Below are 21615 nucleotides of genomic sequence, written 5' to 3'. Positions count from 1 at the left end.
ATCACCACAAAAGCCCAAATCATGATTTTAACCCATTGCAGACAGTGTCCTCATTGCTCCAAAACTGTCTTCTTTTTAACTGATACCCCTCCCATCCCCCTCTCTCCAAAATTGAACTAACATGCTTGGTTTTACTTCTCCTGCCACTTGATCTTTTTTATTCTTTCTCTACACTTAGCCTTTCTCCTGTCACAAGAGAAGAGATGCAGAGGACTGACCTCTGTCTTTTTTTAATTCTGCAAAAGAGTGATTTTGCGATCAGTTTTCGACTAATGTACTGTCTATTTTGTCTGTCCTTATTCCAGGGTCTTTACAGAGAAGCAGGAGAGGCTTGGGAGCAGCGCTTGCATTGTCGTGAATTGATGTTATGTCTGCAGACCTCTTACATGCACCTAGAGGAGGCCCAGAATCAGCTACGTGAACTCGAGCCAGTGAGACTTAGGTTTGTACAGGAGTTCTCTGTCCGACCTGTCTGGATAATTCTTTTAGATTGGATACAATATATTAGAACATTCATACATTAATCTAACATAATTCAGCTACAGGTATGTCCAAGTCCATTGTTTGGTGCGTTTTAACAGATATTATTTACTGCAAATAGTGTCTGTATTAACTCGATACTAGCAAGAAGCTGTTCTTTGAGTGAGCACTGCTTCATTGTGGGGTCTGTACAGAAATGTTACTAAAAAGTTATAATAACATAATAATCCAGTGTAAGCTATATCCTTGCATGTGTCTTGTGTTGGTATTCGCCTCCTCCTTTTGATGCTCTATGTTAAATTGAGTTCAGTTTAAGCTGTATTTTATCAAAATACTGGTGTTACTGAAATATGTGGAGCTCCACTCTAAACATTTGGGATCAAGATTCAGTGAAGCCCTACAGGACAAAAGAACAAAGCTTTGGCACTAAACTCACAGCTTTGTGCTGTCCATCTGTGCCAATTACGCGCTAATTCTGATAAAGTTGCTTGCTGGCATCCCTAATATAGCAAAGCTCCCAGCTGCAACTTTCAGCTATTCTGGTGCAAAATAAGACATGCTTTCATAATTAAATATGCCACTATTTGCAGTAAATTGCTTCCCGCAAACTCTTAGTTTCAAAACTGACACTGCACCATCTCTAGTAAATCCTGACAGTAGTTTTATATCCATGGAGGGTTTTACACCAGTGAATCTAGCCCTATAAAAGTGAAAGACATGCTTAGCAAACAACAGTTTTAATAAAACCAATCTGAAAACCTGTGTGCACTATATTGTATAACTTTGCTGTTTCTTGTTGTCTGACACCCAGAGGAACAGGAAGTACACTTCACCATTTGAGCCACAGCAGCAGTTCATTTCCTCATCCAGCCCATACCGGCAAGAGCTTCAGATGATTAATATACACTGGTTATCAGAGGAGGTATGATGAAAACTAAAAAGACTAAACAAAAAGAAAAAAAATCATTTGTTTGTTTATTTATTTAATTATCCCATGTAGAGGGAATGGTCTGAATGGGCTAAAAGCTGTTGTAAAGGGTTTATATGGTTGAATTAGTTTGATCCTAAGGTATAATTCTTCTTCTAAGAAAGACATGAAAAAACAGAGCAGCACAACCTAAACCTTTCAACTTGTGTTGCACAAATTTGTCAAAAGTGACAGCAATTTAATAAATCGCCACTCTCCATCACACGCATATCTACACCCACCCACACCCATACACACAATTCCCAGCTATGCCCTCCACTGCCCCTTCTCCATGTATACGTAAATGAGGTGTATGCATTGATGTGTATGTGTGGGTATGTTAGTGAGAGAATGTGTGAGCGTGGGCCCTGCGGTCTGGTCCAGGCATTAGGTAATTGACTGTGTCTTTGCTCAAGGCCTTTCATGGATCACCGTCCTTTATTAGCTCACTTCCCAGCACACACACTCGCATACGTGCACATCCACACACACATACACAAAGTTCCCAGCAGCTCCACCCCAGCCCCTTACTCCCCACCAGCAACCAGACCCAATTGCCCGGAAACAAGGAGTGAAACAAGAGAGAGAGAGAGAGGAGCAAGGGAAAAAGGAGAGAGCAGCGACAGGGGAATGAACTAACACGGCCCCAGGAAGTGGAGATAAATAAGTATGAGGAGAGAGTGAGTGGGTGAACGGGGTCTCCTCAAACTGACAAGAGAAATTGAGGGAGTACGATCCATATTTCACTGTATCATGTTTGTCAAATACAATTTTAGGAAGGTTGTAGATCTGCATTGGTGGTAGTATTTTGACTTTGCCTATCGCCCTAGCCCCGTTTGGGTGAAAAGTACCTGTCTAGACAAAACAGGAAACAAATGTCCCAAATATGCTGTTGAACTAACGCAGGTTCACAGCAAAGCTGCATGGCAGTTTTAACTGTGTGCTAACGGGCATACCCACTGATTATCAAATAATATGTCGGTAAGTATAAGTGTGAATTAGAATGAGATTTGGTCATTTAAATGGTGGGATGAGCCAGGATTCATTTATTAAGTTGATTCATTTCTTAGATAAGTATGTGTGTGTGTTTGCTGACACGTTTAGCTATTTTCTATTATTTTATTTTATCTCAAATCAAATATTTGCTAAACGTATTCTCTGTATAGTATAACTTTGCCATGCAGGATGTTGTTGAGGAAGATGATAAAGACAGTAGTTGCCTGTCCTCGGCCCAGTCCTGTCATACTGCTGTCACTCAGAACTCATCAAACCTCACATCTTTCTCTCAGAGATTCTGTGTCTTTGTATCTCTCTACCTCTGTTTACTCTCTCTCTCCTCTCACTCTGTGATAATTAGTGCATTAGTCCTATCATTGGCATCACCGTGAGCTATAGCAGCAGCCAGCGGAGCTTCTTGTCACATCTCACAGGGCCAGTGGAGTGGACAGCTCAACCCTGGTACTCATCATCGTCATACCGTGCCTAGCCAGCCTCCCCCCAGCCACATTATTTAGCTATGTTATCCAGCCATGCTCCTAATTATTTTCAAATCCTAGCCATAGCCCTCTCACCCAGTCTCTGCCACATTACCTAGCCTTGCTTGTAATCATCACCTTAAGCGTTGCTTTAGCTTCTCCACACAGCCTGAAGCCTCATCATTAACATACCCCAGTTTTTTTTTCTGTTTTCTTTGGCTTGACCATCACAGCTCTTGGCAGTATGTACACAGCATCCTCAGACCAAACCAAGCCCTAGAAATAGCCTGTGACTCCTGGACCTTTATTTACCTTAGCCATCTGGGTCACAATATGAAAGTCTGTCAGTGTACACACACACATATCCACATGCATCCACATAAATTCACAAAAATGCCAGTCCCTGCCTCTTGAAAAGCTGAGTTCCCTGTCTCAGGCCAAAGAGCGCTGTGTAAAGGTTGCCCCTTTTCTTGCCCATATGTCTGCTTACCCTTTTTGCCTATGTTCCTGGTAATCCTGTTATGCCAACACAACAATGATGGTTATTTTACTCGTTAGTTCATGTTATATTATCATTGTTATTATCATTGTTATTTCAGGAGAAATAAAGTGATAAAGAGCAAAATGTAGGTTATTGGTAAGCAACACATTGCCTGTAAGTACTGTAAGATAAAATGCTATAAAAGCTTGTGAACCAGTTACATGCTCCAGCAAAGACTAATTTCAAATGCAGATATGGGAAAGCCCTCTGTGTTCATGCTAATTTTGTGGTCGTTATTAGCCATGTCACCAGTGGTTCTGCCTATAACCATAGAAGATAGCTAATTAGGAGGCTACGTGCTAATAAAGTACACTACAGTGAGTGGTCACGTCTGTGTTTATCTGTGCTCCAAGCCTTTCCTTCTCTTTTCATTAGACTGATGTCCATCATAACTTTCAGAGCATCAGGAGAAACTCCCTGATACACACTAAAACACAAGCACTCTTCCCTAGGTCCAGGTCTTTTTAAAATTTTGCTTGTTTGTTTGTTTCTGGTAATTGTTTATTGAAATAATACCAAATATGAGGTCCAGACATAGAGAAAAAATCATTTTCAGAACAGAAGTTAATGCACAGGGATGAAAAGTTAAAGGGCATAAATAAATGAAAACAAATACAAATCAAACTGGACAGGCAGACGAAGAAGGAAATGCATCGACACATAATAGAATATAAATACTAATAAACAACCAGAACAGCAGTGGAGGCAAAAAACCCCAAAAGCATATATAACATCAGTCATAAAAAAATAAACATAAATTATGTATCAATGGCTAAAAGTAATACCAAGATAGTAATAACAAAGTGGAGGCAAGGCTAAAGATTGTGTTAGCTGTAGCAACGGCTTTGGATCAGTGGACCACTATACAATGTCCATCTTTCTTAATTCTGGCCCTTTCAAGTGATCATATATCTGAAAAGAACGTTGGCCAAATTTGGTCTAAACCATTTTTTAATAATAGTTTTCATTGCAGCAGTTGAAGCAGCTAATGTTGCAAATTACTCCTGAAACTAATAATGTATTTAAGCTGAGACTAGTATGAAAATTATAGTTCAAAAAATCATATAGTGTGATTATTTTACCAGACTCATAACAGTGAACCCAAAAGTCATTATTTAATAATTTATCTTTAAATCTAGGCTCAGGTGTAAACTGAGCCTAGATTTAAAGATAAATTGTTTTCCTAACTTATAGTCAATATGTGTGGTTTTACAGTAAAGGAAGAAAGACAATTTGTAAATAATAATGAAACTGATCAAATGTTTTCTTGAAATTACCATGATATCACGGAAGACCCTGGTATTCACAACCTTTTAATTTGAATTTACCAATAATAATGCTGCCATGTGGGTATTAAAACGCGAAAAAACTCGTCTAAGGGTGAAAGTCAAAATCAAATGGATTATCAGAACAAATACAGATTGATATACACCAGAATATGTTCTGATTTATCTGTTCTTGTTTCCACAGACTGTATCTAAAAGATAGATGTAGTCTCTGTGTCAACCCTCATTGGTTATCCAAAAGCTGTTATGACACTTTAGGCTTTGCAATCTCATTTTTTTAACCACTGTGCTTGAATAACAAAGATAACCTAGGACACTGTCAGATAACTCCAGCTCTAACTAGCTAGATTGGTTAACAAGATGCATTTATGATTTACTGTGATATTGATTCAAGTGATCTATCCGACTCTGCTGCATTAGGGTCCATGTTACTAACCATTACTACTAACCATTTTACAGCCTGTGTAAAACTCTGAAGCCCTGCCATTTGCTCAACCATAAAGCATTTCCCGCCACACCGCTTCCTACTTGAGACCTCAGGCTTATCAGTTAACCCACCAATTCATTTACATTATGGTGACGTTTAGGACTGTATACAGAGTAACAGTGAGGGTCAAGTTCACACAGCATGATGTTAAATGGACAGCATCTGCTAAGTAGCAGATATATTTTGGTAAGATTTGAAAGAATGAATGACTTTAGATATTTTCGTTAAAAGATTCTGGACCAAACTTTACCAGATTGAGTGACTTTGTAGAACTTTCTTTCTATAAAATAATGAGGTTGCCTTAATACACCCAACAAAACACCACAACCACTAACAGATTGGCAGTATTGGTGTGAAAATATAAGTTAACTGCAATATAAAACGCTATGTCATCATAGTTATTCCAAAATCAAGATGGAAGTGTTTTTAAGTCTGAGTAGATGTTTTCTTCTCCATGTGTACATAGGTGTCAGAGAAAGGAGGCAGACAAGCTGGATAGGGGTGTCTGTACTTTAATGGACTGCCTGTCCCTGTAAGGATATGCTCCACTGAACCATGCTGTATATAGTGTAGTATAATCACTGTCGATGTCTTTCTCCTTCCATCACTTTTTCTTTGCTCATCTTTGCTATCTTCTTTATTTGCATATGTTCTCTTTTTCTGACTTCTTCATCTGTACTACCAACCAGTAGCTTTTTCTACACCCCTTTCCCCATTCTTGTAAAAAATATCTGAGTGCATATATATAGAGAAAGAAATATAAATGGATTGTGATGAAGCTAAAATGTAGATCAAAGACTGTATATAAAAAATGGACATATTACCCATGGCATTATTCTGTTCAATGGTTTATTTATATAGTTTTATTTATATAGTTTCAAATCACAAAAAAGTTGCCTCAAGTTGTTTTATACAGTAAGGTAAAGATTGCAGTTTTAGAAAGAAAACCCCAACAAACAAATGACCCCTTATAAGCAAGCACTTTGCGAATGTGGGAAGGAAGAACTCCCTCTTAACCTTCAGCAGAATCAGACTCAGCAAGGGGCAGGCATCAGCTGCAACAGGTCATGTCTTGGTTTTTGAAACAATATAATTTTTGGTGTCACTATTTTAGTTTTAAAAGCCAGAAGTGACCATTGGGTATTTGGGTAGCTTAGGAGCCCACCCAAAAAAGGGTAGACTCCTCAGATATCCATTAACTAAGGAGCAGCGTCCATTGACTGCTTTATTACATAAGATAGATACAGTACCTGTTATTTAGTGCTAAGAAAAAACAAGCAAACCAGGAGCAGACCAACAATTATAAAAAATGAACCTCAGACTTCTTGGATAGACTTGGATGTACACACACCACAAGCAATTGTGCTTTTCACATATTCCAAATGGCACCAACACTACACACAAAGTAAAGAGGTCCAGTTCCATGACTGAAATTCTAAGAGGTTAATGCTAGACAGTGGCCCACTATAGTCATTTGTTGGCATCCATCAGTCAGTTAACTTTAAGTAAACTCAAATGTAATGGTTAAATTTATAGCAATTATAGATTAGACATGAAGACCCAGGCTATTTTTGGTCTAGAAAAAACAGGCTCTGAACATTCATTCTCTTCAGATGCGTTTTGTTTTTTTTTTTTAATCTTTTTAAGTCTATTTGGATTGATTGACTGTTGGGGCTACCCTCAAATGTACTGCTGTTTTGGGCACTTTCACAGTGGCTTCATTTTTCTAGGCCAGGAGCTTGTCTTATTGGATGGGCACAGAGAATCCAGCACCCACATTCTGTATCTATCTATTGGAGGTATAAGGTGTGTATGTATCACTGTGTGTGAGTCCTATTTTTTCAGGTTATGTTTGGTTTTTTTGTGTTATGGCTTTTGTAACTTTCTAAGCTGCCTAGTGTATGTATAAAAACCACCCCTTTATCAGTTGTAACTATACAAGATGTGCACACTTGGGTATATGCACATGTATGTGTGTGCTATTAAAGTGTCATATGTTCCTTAGCCAGTGTGGGAATATGTGTTGGGGGTGGTGATGGGACCTGGAAAGAGAAGCAATCACAAACACTTAAACCAGCAAATGGCCTTGATGTCCTGTGCAAAGCAGCCCGTGTTGACTGATGAGCCTGTTAACCCTGGCTGAAACAACTCCAGCACAGGGGATTAGACAGCAATGCTGGTCCCGGCTGTTCGTGGCCCATTTTGCATGGGAATTGTGCATATTTAATCTAAGGTGTGCCGAGGTGCAAAGACAAGCCTCCCTCTTCTCCGTTTCTCATTATAGATGTGTAATAGCACCCCGAGGCTGAGGCCCTTAATTCACCAGCCCCAGCCCAAGTCTTAATCTTACCCTCAGTCTCAGCCCCCACCTTCCCCCAGTGCCTACTTTCAACCCAAATCAAAGTCCTAGTTGCAGCCCTCCTCCTAGGCTTTCTCTCTCCTAGTTCTTTCCTATTCTAAGCCTTAGGGTGCTAGTATACTTGTCAGACGGTCAAACAGTGTCTGTAACCGCCTTCTGACATTGGAATTGACGAAAATTGGCAAAAATCAGATACTTTTCATTTTTGCGAACTTTTGCACTGTGAATGCCTTTGGGAGATAACCAGAATTTCACTGTTTTGTCCCACAGGGCATTTGCAGTGGCTAATAGAAAACTAGGATTACACAAGATTCATTAAACCTTTGTATTATGTGTTGTTAGAATCATGAAATGACCAATAGCAATATGAAGATAAAGAATAATGGAGAAATTGCAGGAAGATTGTCACATTTGAACCATGGTAGCATGGAAAATATGAGGTAACTAAAGACAAAAAGTTATGCTAATTAATTTCCATTCTAGTTGTATTTTTATGGTAAACCTATTTGTATAGAACTAACACCCTCATTATAAACAATATTTTATCACCATGACCAGACACGTCACAACCATAGCCACTCATTCTGGTAACTGCATTTTCATAAGGATTTGCTGCAGTCGTTTTTGTTTATATTGTTTTTTTGTTTTTGTTTTGTTTCTTCTTGATATGTTAGTTTTGAATTCTGCATTTGTTTCCAGATTAATGTGATTGCATGTCAGTGATGAGTTCTCTGAAGCATGTATCTAATTTCATCTATCATGTCATCTCTCTCCCTCTCTCTCTGCTCTCAGCAACCCCCTCTAATCCGGCTCACCCATTCACACTCTTTGCAAGACTGAATAATTAGTACTTCTCATTTAGTTATTGTCTTATTCTTTACAAAAATATTGTATATATGCCCTGTGTATCACATAACTACCGCATGAGAAGAAAGTATGTGTAGAGTGAGTGTGTGCATGTGTGTGTGTGTGTGTGTGTGTGTGTGTGTGTGGGGGGGGGGGGGGGGTGTTTATTAGTAAGAGGGACCCCATACTGTGGGTGTAATTTCTTGTTTGTGCATTGTTCCAAACATCTTTGGCTACTGCAGAGTAGGGGATAGATATAGAGAGGGATGGAGAGGTTGAATCAGACAAAAAAAAGATTGAGAGAAAAGGAAAGAGAGAAGGGAGCGGGGAAAAACAGGATGATAACAAAAGCGGCTCAGATTTCACAGACGCATATTTCATCAATCATGTGAATAAGTCGTGGTGATTATGCATGGCGGTGGCAGGCCGAGGGGGGCTGATTACCATACACCATAAAGGCTGCTTTCTTATCTCACACACACTGATTAGTTTCTGTCTGCAGATAGCCTCTCACTCTTCGCTCTTTCTCTCTCTCTCTCTCTCACACACACACACACACACACAGATACTCATGTGGTGTGTGTACCTCAAGCATACACACACAGTGTATGCAAGCATGCAGACACAAGGTTACATGCACTTACCCGGTACTGTTGGAATTCCAGATAAATGTAATTTAGCTGGTGGCATTAGGTCATCATTAAGTGCAAAATGAGAAAAGTTCAAAAATCCTGTCTTTGCTGGGGTTTTTTTTTGCTTTTTTTTTAATTAAGGAGGATCTGGGATAATCTTTTTGATAAATGTGATAAAGCTGTAAAAATGCAGGAACACCTCTTAAAACTGTTGGGCTTCGAAGTAGCTATCTTTGCGTACAGTAAAAATGTATATGCTTTCTTTCTTTTTAACTTTTTTTTACTATTCGTGTTAAATTTTTGACCTATGTGTAAGATATCTTGCACAAGTCCTCAATGCAAAGACCTTGTGTTGTATTTTATGATGTCCCAAAGGAGAAGCATGATTAGTTAAATCAAAATGGTCTTTGCTGTGGTCCTGTTTTGATACTGTAGGTCATTCTTTTCTGGGACTGTGTGTTTGCATGATGCAGAACAAGTGAAAGAAAGCAAGAGTTCAGCAGGATGGGGAGGTGAGGTTAGGGCAAATAAGCCATGTATGAAAGGCCCCGCTTTGTGTCTCAACCACAGAATTAGAAATGACTCTTTTCTTTTGCACTTCTCTCTCCCTCACTGATATATAATGTAAACTCATTTAGTAACCAGGCTGAAGCTGTGTCGTGCTGTCTGAGTGCCTGCATGTGAGAAGTGCGCCTGGGACGCATTAGGGCCTCCTGACAGGGGCCTGGGAGAAATAAGTGAAATTAATGGAGCTCCTTTCATGTCGGACAAGGCCGCGGCACCCCTTTCACGCCGCATACAGTCACAGAAAAGTCAATACTTTTTTATTACTCCTCGCTTGCCCTACATTCCCCACTACAAGTGCTCTGCCCACTAATTGGTTTCAGTTTCCAGAGAAAGAGAGGGAGAAACAGGAGAGAAAGTGTGGGAGAGGACTCCATCCCAAAGAACACTGAAGCAAATAAATCAATCTCATATTTTTCTCTCTGCTGTCTTCTTTCATAGTATAACATCACAGCAGAGAGAAGGAGACATCAGAGTGGAGAGAGGGAGAGGCTAAACGGTTGGTTAGAGCACGCCTGCTCCCCTGGGAACATAATAATATCTGCGAGTCTGTTAATGGAGATGAGTGGTTAAAGTAGTCTGACGCCCTGCCCAGGTCACTCTTGGGGGTTTCTAACCAACAACTCTACCTCTGCTGACTCTTTCCACTGTAACGTGGAGTGAAGCATCCTACCAAAAGACTGATTTCAACTAATCTTTGTGTATATGTGGAGATAGTGATGCAAGCTTATCAGTATATTATCAATATTGCTATTATTATAATTCACATGGTGAATTTCTCAAGCTGTATTGAACTGTCATCTAGTATTTAAAATTAACACATATGTCAGCATGTGTAATTATATAATATTACTGCATGGGATGTTGATCAACTGAGCATTTTAACATTGTTTTTCAAAAAGAATAGTTTTGCAGCAGCAGCAGTTTAAAACATGTTCCAGAGTCACCATCTGAAGCAGTTGGAAATTGTCTATCAAGTTAAATTATATCTATATAACCCAATATAAATGTGTGTGCTTGCAGTTCTAAGTAGGTAATTACTGGATTAGAATGGTTTCACGTGTGTGTACTGACGCATGTATGTGTCCTGTCTGCCGCTATGCCGTTCACTGATGTGCTAAACTTAAGTGGCAGTGGGGTTAGCCTCTTTCAGAAACAGTGGAGCCACAAATTGATGTGACATTTTGAACCCCATCCCACCACAAACACACACTCACAGAGACGCACACGTGCGCGCGCAAACAGACACACCGACACACACACACATACACACACTAATCAGCCTCCAGTTAAAGGGAGGTTCCACCAGTCTCGTTTTCTTTCTGTATCCCAGCTTTCACAGCTCTATAGTATGGGCAAGGGCAGGTTTGGGGGGCTAGAGCATGTGTGTATGTGTGAGTGTGTGTGTATGTGAAGAAGCTGTCACACTGAGCTGGCATCACCATCCAGTTTGCCATCTCTTCCTCAGTTTGACAAGTCCCTGTTTCCCACCCTGTGGCCAACATGCACACACATACGCACTGTCTCTCTGTCTCTGTCTCACTTGTCTGTCACACACACATATGATATGTGAACACACCAGTCATGCACTCACATGTATTGTTTGAATGCTTAGGCTAAATAAATGTATAGGCACACATGTGACACACACACACTCACACACACCTGTCCAAATGCACGGATGACCACATGCTGCATATTATGCAATGAATGAGTTTGACAATGTATGCAGCATGGTCCAGAATGGGTGACAGTAACATATCAAATCACATCATTGTTACTGAAAAGAGCTTTCATTATAAATCTACAGTGGAGTTTGTTTTATATTTGTCTATTTATGTGGCAGCACTACATGACGGTTGTCATGTTCGTGTGTGTGTGTGTTCTTAACAGTTGTCGGCGTCAGATTGCGGAGGGCTTCTGTTTGTTACAAGGACAGGCTTGTCCCTCCCTCCAGGCGTCGGCATTATGATGATTGTCATGGCGATGGAGTGTGAGTGACAGGCGGGATCACATGTGCTAGCCGGGGAGCAGGAAGCCCAAACCGCCCAACTCCCTGACATTAGTTTGTCCTTCATCAAAACTTTACATTCGTTTATAACTACTCACTCTCTGCGTTGCAAAATCTTTCTTGTTTACATCTTTTTTTTTACCATCTGTCTCTTTCATCTGCTGATCTTTTTTCCCCTCTTTTATTTACATTTCTCTTCCTCTCTCATTTACATTTCATGCTACCTCTACTGATATTTCTTTCCACTTCTTTCTTTCTTGTGTTTACCTCTCAAACATTCTCTTACCGTTTCAGTTCCAGATTTAATATATCTGGACTTGACACAACTTTTCTCTTAGCAATGGAAGTTGTATTCTTTCACACCTGCAAACACACACACACATTTCCTGAGCAGGCTGGCTGGAGGTAAATCACCTTCTATGGAGCAGTAAGTTGTATTTGTGTGTGTGCGTGCACAAGCAATTTTTTGTTCAACACATGGTTGTTTGCTTCGGTTGTTTAAGATGTATGCGTTGGTGTAATCTAATACCTGTGTGTGTGTGTGTGTGTGTGTGTGTGTAATTTTTGATGAGAGGACTAGAGCTTTTTGTGCATCACAGCAGAAAAGGAGGTCAGGGTTTGCACAGAGACTCGGGCATTCATCATTAGCCTGCTGCCGCTGCTGGTAATGTTGCCCGTTACAGCCGTGATTAAGAGCCCCGCTTAGTTCCAGTAGTCGGCTCAGATGCACAAACACACACACACACACACACACGTGGTACCAACTACTGCTCCGATATGCTGTTTTTTTAATGGGAAAAGTCTTTCAAATCATCACCCGTTTCAGTATGTGTTCATGTGTGCTTGTTGTTTGGGGACTGAGCTGTACATGGTCTCTAACTGCGAGGAGGCTTCAGGGCCTGATGAGAAACCTGTCACAGTCACTCATGAAAAGAGCAGTTCATCGCTCCAAACACACTTTCTCCCTCTCTTACACACACACACACACACACACACACACACACACACACACACACACACACACACAGAGCAGGAAATTGCACACAGTCTCTTGTGAGTATTGGAATCATAATGGGATATGTACACCTTGCAAAATCCAGGAAATGGGAATAACATTAATAATAATAATAACAACATGAATAAGATGCTATATTTTTAAAACTTTTTTGTGAGAGCAGGTCTTCAAAACTTAACCTCCTAAGACCCGAACTCTTTCATGGCATGCATTTTTAATTTCTCTTTGCTATTTGGGCTGATTGGGACCTGACGAATGTAAAAACAAAGGATTATGTGTTGTTGGGGTTTTTTTAACCTGATTTTTGTTTCTGAGAAGATGAGATCCACATATGAGGATATTCTCTTTAAATTTCGATAGAACAGTGGCAGTATAATGTCCCGTAAGTGGATATCAGGTCTTTACAGGTCTTTAATTTTGTATTTTGGTCTAGACAACCTAAAATGTGATGTCCACATATGTGGACACCAGGCTCTAGGAGGTTAAAATCACTTGTAAAGTTACAATTCATCTGTCAGTTTTAGTTAAAATCAACTTGCTCGATTCTCTTGCATGCCAAAGTAGTCACAATAAAAAAAGGAAAGTCTGAAACAGACCAACAGATTTTAATTTTGAAAAACTCCTCAACCAGGAGTTTCAAGTGGAAAGTCATAGCAGACCGACATACCTAGTTAGCAATCCAAGATGATGGTACTGAACATAAACAGTTGTGAAAGTGTAAAATTTAATCTGTACTGCCACAGCTGTGTATTTTTGACTCATTAAATAAACTATATGAAGAGCACAGATTAGGCTCTATCCATGAATGGTTTTTTTAAGCACGAAAAAAATCTCAGACAAGTTTGAATCTCAGTGACCTCAAACTAAAGGTCAATGGAGGTCAAGTTTTCTGAAAATCTTGTGAATGCGATAACTCGAGAACAAGGTGGCATAGGGGCTTCAATTTAATAGCGCAGGTGCATCTACAAAATACCTTGAATGACTGTCAGTGACCTTGACCTCAAGATCAGAGTAAGTTTAGTGAAAATCCTGTGAATGCAATAACTTCAGCACGAGGCGACATAGGATTTATCAAATGACACCATAAGTGTGTCTTCTAGCAGGCCAAGAGGTAGCTTTTCTCCAGTAAATTAGGTCACTAGGTGGGAATGTGTGATATAAAAGATTCTAATGTAATGACCTATTTTAATGGTATGTGTCCACAGGATCCATGAACTTCATCTTTGAGGCTATTATTGGCTTGTTTGTTGCATCAGCTGCTTTGAGAAACACATTTTTCTGGATTGTTTAGTTTAATCCTACAGGGTTTACATGGCTTCACAACACTTCTTCCTATGGATAAATTCCTATAACATTATTTAAGAGCCTTTACTATCTATTATAGACAGTAGCATAACAATATAACACAAGTTTTATCTTTAAATAAAGTTATTAAGTCAGAAACCGTATTGTCACACGTACGTTGTCCGTATTGATGTGGCACCATTGTCTGTCCCCAACCTGTTTTTCCCTTTCTTTCTGTCTCTCTTCCCCTTTTTCTCTCCTTCATGTTGCTGGCATTCCCTCGGGCCTGTGCTGTAAGGCGTGGAAGAGGAGCAGAGACAGAGCATTTAGTAATAGCTTCTTAATGGGCTTGTCGACAGCCACATTAGAACGCACAGGCAGCGAGCGAGGCCGGGCAACGATATGCCAAGCCAGATGCCATGCCAGCTGTGACACTCCGCTTTCTCACTCACGCTCTCATTTGTAATCACATTTCTCATACGGATGGACGCCATGTGCGTAAAGAACAGCAGACAGGCACATCACTGTCACTTTTCCTTTTCTGTGTTCTTAAAAAGGAAACTTTGACATTTTGAAAAAAGCAGGAGGTCGTAAAAAATAATCAAAATCCAAGGAATGTGTAGTCAGAAGATAAACAAAACAGTATTATTCTATAAACTGGCATGAGCTTATGGTGCAACCTGGTCTAATTTTGACCTAACTGTAGTTCCTTTTTAAACTAAACTTGTGTATATTTGCATTTCTTTACTATCACAATTAGTCTGTCATTGATTGGGAGAGTCTAAGAAATATAAAAGATGTTTTTGGAACAATAATACTGGTACGCTTATTGATTAGGCTCTAATATATGCCATAGTCTTGTGAGAGGTGACACAAATTGTACAAGATGGACTTAATGTCCGTGTCTTAAAAGTAATGTGGAATTGACTACATTTTTTTTTCTCTGATGGGTAGAAGGGATCAACTACTGTGGTTGCAAAACACTGAGATAGTAAAGAAGTAGAAAAAAAGCTTCAACTCTGTTGTGACCTCACTCTCCTGAGGGGTTTATGGCTTCAGAAATCTGTCTAGTCTTATTGAATATAGCAGCTCATATTTTAGATTAAGATTCAAGTTAAAAAGAACAGTAATGAAGAGTTTTCTTTACTGTGTCACTGGCAAGTATCTAGCCTATTAAGGTGCATTGTCCATATATTTCTCGGTTTGATCTGCCTCACATCTGATTTGAAAACACCAAAATGACAAAGGTGAAAACAGTCTTCACACATCACAATGGACCTTTACTATATAGGCAATGGATGACATCATGGTTGCTAAGTCCATCTTTTACATGAAATCCAGTCCTAACTACATCCATTATTAAACAGGAAAGTTTTAAGTCTAGTCTTACAGTTTTTCTGAATTGCTAAAACACCAAATCCCATTGTAAAAACGAAACCATCAACTATGAAAACTCTTTCATCAAATCAATCTCACAGTTGCCAAAATCTTAAACACTATTCATTTGCAAATCTGAATCACCCATTTACCAAAACTCTAAACACATTCTCAAACACAAAACACATTTACACAAAACACACTGTTTTCATCATTAACACACTACCACTCAAAATTGAAAACACATGTTACAACCTCTTCTTCTGCTTTTTGCTAGATTGAATACAGCTTCATCCACGAAGATGTATTCATGAGACCTAACCATTGAGTCAAGCTCAAAGATTCTCTGTACACAACAAACTAATTTTAGTTCTCTAAAAGAATGAATAGTATGATGTATACATGTGCTATGTATACAAGTATACTTATAACTAAATGGTATTTTGTTTAGAATTGAAGGATAGCCGCATGAGTGTGGGAGAACACGCATGCGCTCACAACACCAGGAGACACTTATTGTGGATATGGTCCATCAGAATAATGCAATTCGACTGCATGAAATACAGCAGTGGATTATAGAAGACAACATACATATTGAATCTAGCAAAAAGGAGGAAAAAAGGTTGCAATGTCATAGGTCAACGTGCTATTAATGAACTGCCTGGCCAGCGTAGTGGAAATGTAACTATCTGTGCTGCCATCAGCAGCTATGGGGTTCTCCACAGTCATGTTACTGTTGGGCCATACAACACCGAACTTCTAGCAACATTCCTGGATGGTCTACGGGATGCTTTGCTTGAGTAGAGAGATCGTGAGAAGGCAGAGCATCCATCCCATGTCATTTAGGACAATGTAAGCTTTCACCATGGTCCAAAAATATGCAACTGGTTTCACAATGAGCAGCATTTTATCAGTGTGTTTCTTCCACCATACTCTTCCTTATGAACCCTATCGAGGAGTTTTTCTCAGCATGGAGATGGAAAGTATAAACCGAAACCCTTACACACAGGCAAATCTACTTCAAGCAATGACTGGGGCATGGTGAGATGGGACTGGAATCTTGCTAGGGCTGGATTTGGCATCTCATTGCATTGCAAGGGAGACCATAACATATAATGTGGATGAAGTCCTGTGGCCTGACCCAGCACAGAGGCTTGATGCTGAGGCAGATTAAATTATCTGAATATGCTGTAAAAATATGTAATTTTTTTTATGTATATGTAACTTTTTTCTTGCAGTTCTTTTTTGTTAAAATGTGAGTACAAGAATGAATAGATGAATAGATGAATATTATTTTCCCGCTATCTCACAGTGTTTTGTATTTATTTCTGTAGTGTGTAATAGTTGCTAAGTTGTGTTTGCACATTGGCTGGTTTTGTGTGGCTTTTGACAGTAGTGGTTGATTTTGAGTAAAGTTAAAGTAGTTTTGGGTCAAATGTTTGGTTTTGCAAGACAAGTTGAAGGTTTTGTGTGTGTAGCTTGATTTTTACAGTTTGTGTTTAGTGTTTTGAGACAAAGAGATGATATTTTAGGAAATGTGTTTTAGCAATTCAGAAAAACTGTAAAATAAGAGAGTGTCAGTGTCCTGAATCAAAAGAGAGCACATTCCAAAAAGGAAAGACCTGATAGCTGAGGTGCTGCCTCCTATCCTACTTTTGGAAGCTCTAAGAACCACAAGTAAGCCTGCAGTCTGAGATTGAAGTGCTCTGTCGAGATAATACGGTACTAGGATATACTACATAAATACTACATGGTCTAAATAACTGCAGTGTCTTACATTCTGAATTTTTATGACACATTGTATGTGTGACTTGTAGCATTTTGACTCTCACCAAATATCTGTATTGAATGAGGATAATATCATAATAAATCAAAATGAAGCCAAATCTGTGAAAAACTCAACCGGTAATCATCTGCCACCTTCTGTTGGTTGATTTTCAAATCTAACAGAAATACAAAGATGGAAATGGTGTGATGGAACAATACAAGTTTAGAAACTATGTGGGGGGAAAAGGACTGGGGAACTAAAAGAAAAAAGATTATGATAAAGTGAGGGGAAATGGATAGCAGAAAGAGGGAGGAGTGATTAAATTAATAGATGGATGATGGAATCAATTAATGAATGTTAATGTGCTACAGTGTAACTGGGGATTGCAATGTCATTGCCAAGGGTCTTATAGGTCTCCAGAAGGGGGAGCCATGTGTCAGTGACTCTTGTCTGTGTCAAAGACCTTTATCAGTGCAATAAAGTGTGTGTGTGTGTGTGTGTGTGTGTGTGTGTGTGTGTGTGTGTGTGTGTGTGTGTGTGTGTGTGTGTGTGTGTGTGTGCACGCACGCACACATACACACTGCTAAACACTGAATAGTCAGAAGGTGGCTCTTTGTTTCCTCATCTGATCTGATATCGTTACTACCAAACCAAATTTTCCTGTGTCAGCGATGATCAAGCGAGATGAGGATGCAAAGAGAAAAAGGCATGTACGCGCGTGTGTGAGTCTTTGCTCTCTTGTGCATGTCACACTGTGCATGTGCATGTGTGAGTTTGTATTGGCAGCTGATAGCATTTTAGGAGCTGAAGCCTATATACAGACTGGCGACCCTCTAAACTATCGACAGCTGCCAATTGTCGCTCTAGTGAGTGACAGTTCTCTATTGATGGACGGGATCTGCTGACAGAGAGATGAAGGACGAAACAATAGGAAACAGAGCCCTATTGGTGGAGAGGGCCAGAGGAGACAGTTAAAAAAAAAGAAGGAAAAAAAGGTGTACACTAGCAGGAGCTTTGAAACTTTTTGAAGGTTATGGTAAGAATAGGAAGGAAAAGTTTTGGATCTGGATCAGTTCACCTTTAATTCTATCATGAGACATCACTGCAGTTATACAGTGCATAGTACCCAGACACCAGCAACGCCACTAGTAACCACTAGTTCTCACTAGTTTTCTTTACTTTTAACTTGCTGTATAATTGAATGGAAAGTGGCCATTACTATTACTTACTGTCCTAAATGCCACCACCTCAGATTGGAGCTGAGACACTACATGTAATGTAATGAAATTCATAGAAATGTGAGTGTGAGCCACTAAATCAAGCATGGGCTAAACAACAGGTGAGGTGACTTCACCAGTTTCTGTTAGACATTCCTCTTTTGTCCTAGGTTATTCTTTTTGCTGCTTAACTTTCTGGTGGCTGGCCTTTGATGCGGAAGAAACCCCTGTTTTTTTTATTTTTCTTCAGAATATTGACAGAGTAGTTTTGAATTTAGCTGTGTCTTCTGTTTGACCTTTGCAGTCCATCTCTAACATACACACAAAAATATAACAAGCAAAAACATCTTGTATATGGATACAAATACAGTGCACACAGTTGTGTCTTGTGTCTATATGTCTTTGTGTCTGTGCGTGTTGCCTCACCTCAGGAAACTTGTGGCTAATTCCATTAGTGGGTGGAGAGAGCATGTAAATGAGGGGAGACAGCTGTTAGTGAAGGGAGGTTGATGGAGTAAGCCTGGGGGGAGTGGGGAGGCGCAGACACACACCCACTCACAAACTCACATGCACAGCACTACACTTCACATACGTATATCTTTTTTTCCTTAAAAATATAAGGAGACCCAACTGAACTTATTTTATGTGTATGCCTTGGAAACATGCCAGATTATTAGTCTTAAAGGCCATGCATTCATGGTTACACAGAGTCATCACACATGCTTTAGGGGGGTTGTGACATATTTGCTTTTATTTTACGTTACAGTATATAATATAGTAGGCAGTATGCAGGAAACTGTAGCAGTAGGAGGGATTATGTCTATATGCATATACAATTTACAACTGTATTTTCTTCAACTCAATATGTGCACTCATGGTTTTACTTTATATTACCCACCCAACACAGTCTGTTACATTAAACTTTTTTAGATATAATGGCTGTAAGTAAAATTGTGTGCATGCACAAAGGTAGAAAAGTGCATATGCTCTGCTTTTGTAAAGATAATAAATTCATGTGTGCTCATGACACCTTTTTAAATAAATGTAATATCTTATTACATTATTTTCTCTTACAGTTTTACCCAGTGGATGAAGACATTACCCAGGGATTCAACTGCACATAAAAAATGCTCTTTGCATCACAAGGTATTATGCTTGTCAATGAAAACGACACCAAAGACAAAACCCAGTTTAATCAATTGCAACTGCGTTCTCCCCTAATTGTTCCCTGACTTTTCCACTATGCACATCGGAGCGTCACTGAAATGTAATCCACCCCAATAAAAATCTTTAGTGGGAAAAAGTAACAGTTTGTAAACTCAGTAAATTTAGAGCAAAGGTCATTAGCACACACAACAAAAAAGATGTGGTTGAGTTAAAAGTACAAAGACCTCCAATGACACCAAAGCAGCTATCTTTACTCATCAGGTCCATTACATGCAGCAGCTATTTATATCAAAAATACAAAGAGGATTGATAGATATAAGCACACAAGCACTTACGTATAGCGAAAGTAAGAAATACAGGCTCTGTAAGTCAGGCTTTTTCCATGTATTTTTGCTTACAACACCAAACTTTACCGGGCTGCCTGAAGTCTGTATTACTCACACATAACATATTCAAAATACATCTTGTACATATGTGAAGTACTCTACGTGTGTTTGTATGTTTGTATGTATTGGCACTTGGGGCTAATGGGTAGGGGGTGGGGGGTAGACTAAGGGTCCAGATGGTTGGAAAGATAGATGTAGAGATAGATAAAGACAAAGAAAGAGGGAACAAAGGAAAGGCAGAAGAACACACTGTTTATCATTCAGGAGACTCTCCCCAATGGTCACTGCTCAGCTAGCACACATACATACACACAGGTATGTGTTGGTCTTAATCCTATTGTGTAGCAGTGACCAGAGTGTGGGAGTCTCATCACCTGTCTCCTCTCCCCCTCTCACATACACACACACAGTGATGGAGTATAATCCTGTCAGTAACTGTGATGGAATTTAGAGAGGATTTAATTTTTATAATTCTACCAGCATACTGTGAATCATGGGAGCAAAAAGTAAAGTCCAGAATATCTGTGTAAGCACATACACATCTCTGTCTTTTGGTGCAATGTGTTTTTTACATCTCAGTCTTTTATTCTGCTGTTCCAGTATATTCATTTTAGGTCTCTTTTAAAAAACATATATATTCACTTCATCCATTAGTTTTCACACAAAAAATGCTAAAATAAAATAAAATATTTATGATTTCTTTACTCTCTTGTGGCAGTTTTACATAATGTAATCAAATTAAAGTGAACACCACCAGTGTGCAGCTGGAAGCGTCTGTAGGGAAATAGCTGCAGATGGGAGCCATGAGGGTTGAAACTACTAAATGGCACTGAATGCTCATATATATACATTAAACTGTCCTAAACAGGGGCAGCATGTTTAAACTGTACCAGGTTGGTTTCACTGTTTAGTGTGAGATATCGTTGGCTGAATGTGCTTGATTGACGGGAAATTGGAGAGGAGTCTGGGCAGTCTGTCAAATTGTTAATATGATAGGTAATACCCCAAGGACGTGCACATACGCACAAACAAGAAAGTGACTCCCTTTCTATCAGCCTTTCCCTATCAGTCTCTCTAAACACTCCTACATGTACCTGAATTTCTTTACGTCGCTGTCTTTCATTTTCCTTCCCACACACGGACAGCTTTCCAGCTTTTCTCTTCACATATACTCTCCCTGTGACTTAATCTTTCACACACACCTATATATGCACTCTGTTTGGCTATGTGGCATTTTACTGCAGGTTAATAATGAGAGGAGAGGTGTGTGACCCTGTCAGAAGTGTGAGAAACTGACCCAAAGACATCAGACAGAGGCCGAGACCCCCCAACCCTGAGGGCATTAAAGTGTGTGCGTATAATAGTGTGTGTGTATGTGTGTGTGTCCATCCCCGTCTTCTCATAGATGACATATGTGGGGTCATTTACATACTATTACCTTTCTACTGGATATGAGGAATTACACACACTCACACACACAGAAAGGTGGATTGGCCTGGTGTGATGTCCCTGTCAGATGTCAGGCTGCAGATGGGATGAAATAGAGGGGGGTAGGTCACGTCTGTTTCCTTTTTTCTCTCACACGAGCACATACACTCACAGACACACACCTGTCTTGCCCCTAAGGTGCCCAGTTACTAAGAGAGTTGTCAGCAGGTCTGTGGGAAGCCTCAACTGTTTGACATCTGCCAGAAAACTCCCAAAACATGCATGCATGCACATATCCCCCACCACCTCATTTCAGAACAACAGA

At 39.6% G+C, this 21615-nt stretch overlaps 1 protein-coding gene across 2 annotated transcripts in view; it reads left to right on the top strand.

Annotated features, from left to right (window-relative positions):
• spata17 (spermatogenesis associated 17) overlaps positions 1 to 19413 on the top strand; it is a 39930-nt gene extending 20517 nt beyond the window's left edge. The window contains exons 8-10 of one of the 2 annotated variants that reach the window (XM_082536820.1): positions 306 to 442; positions 1292 to 1402; positions 19386 to 19413. In XM_082536820.1, the coding sequence (XP_082392946.1) occupies positions 306 to 442; positions 1292 to 1376 (222 nt within the window). In that variant the 3' untranslated portion in view covers positions 1377 to 1402; positions 19386 to 19413. Of the gene's footprint in view, positions 1 to 305; positions 443 to 1291; positions 2883 to 19385 lie in introns of those variants that run through there. The other variant, XM_082536819.1, reaches the window with a different exon arrangement.
• The last annotated feature ends 2202 nt before the right edge of the window (positions 19414 to 21615 follow it).

This window comes from Aulonocara stuartgranti (assembly GCF_965226115.1).
Source record: "Aulonocara stuartgranti genome assembly, chromosome: 1".
Classification (NCBI taxonomy): Eukaryota; Metazoa; Chordata; class Actinopteri; order Cichliformes; family Cichlidae; genus Aulonocara; species Aulonocara stuartgranti.
Note: the sequence above shows the minus strand (reverse complement) of the source record. Positions and strands in the feature narration are given on the sequence as shown.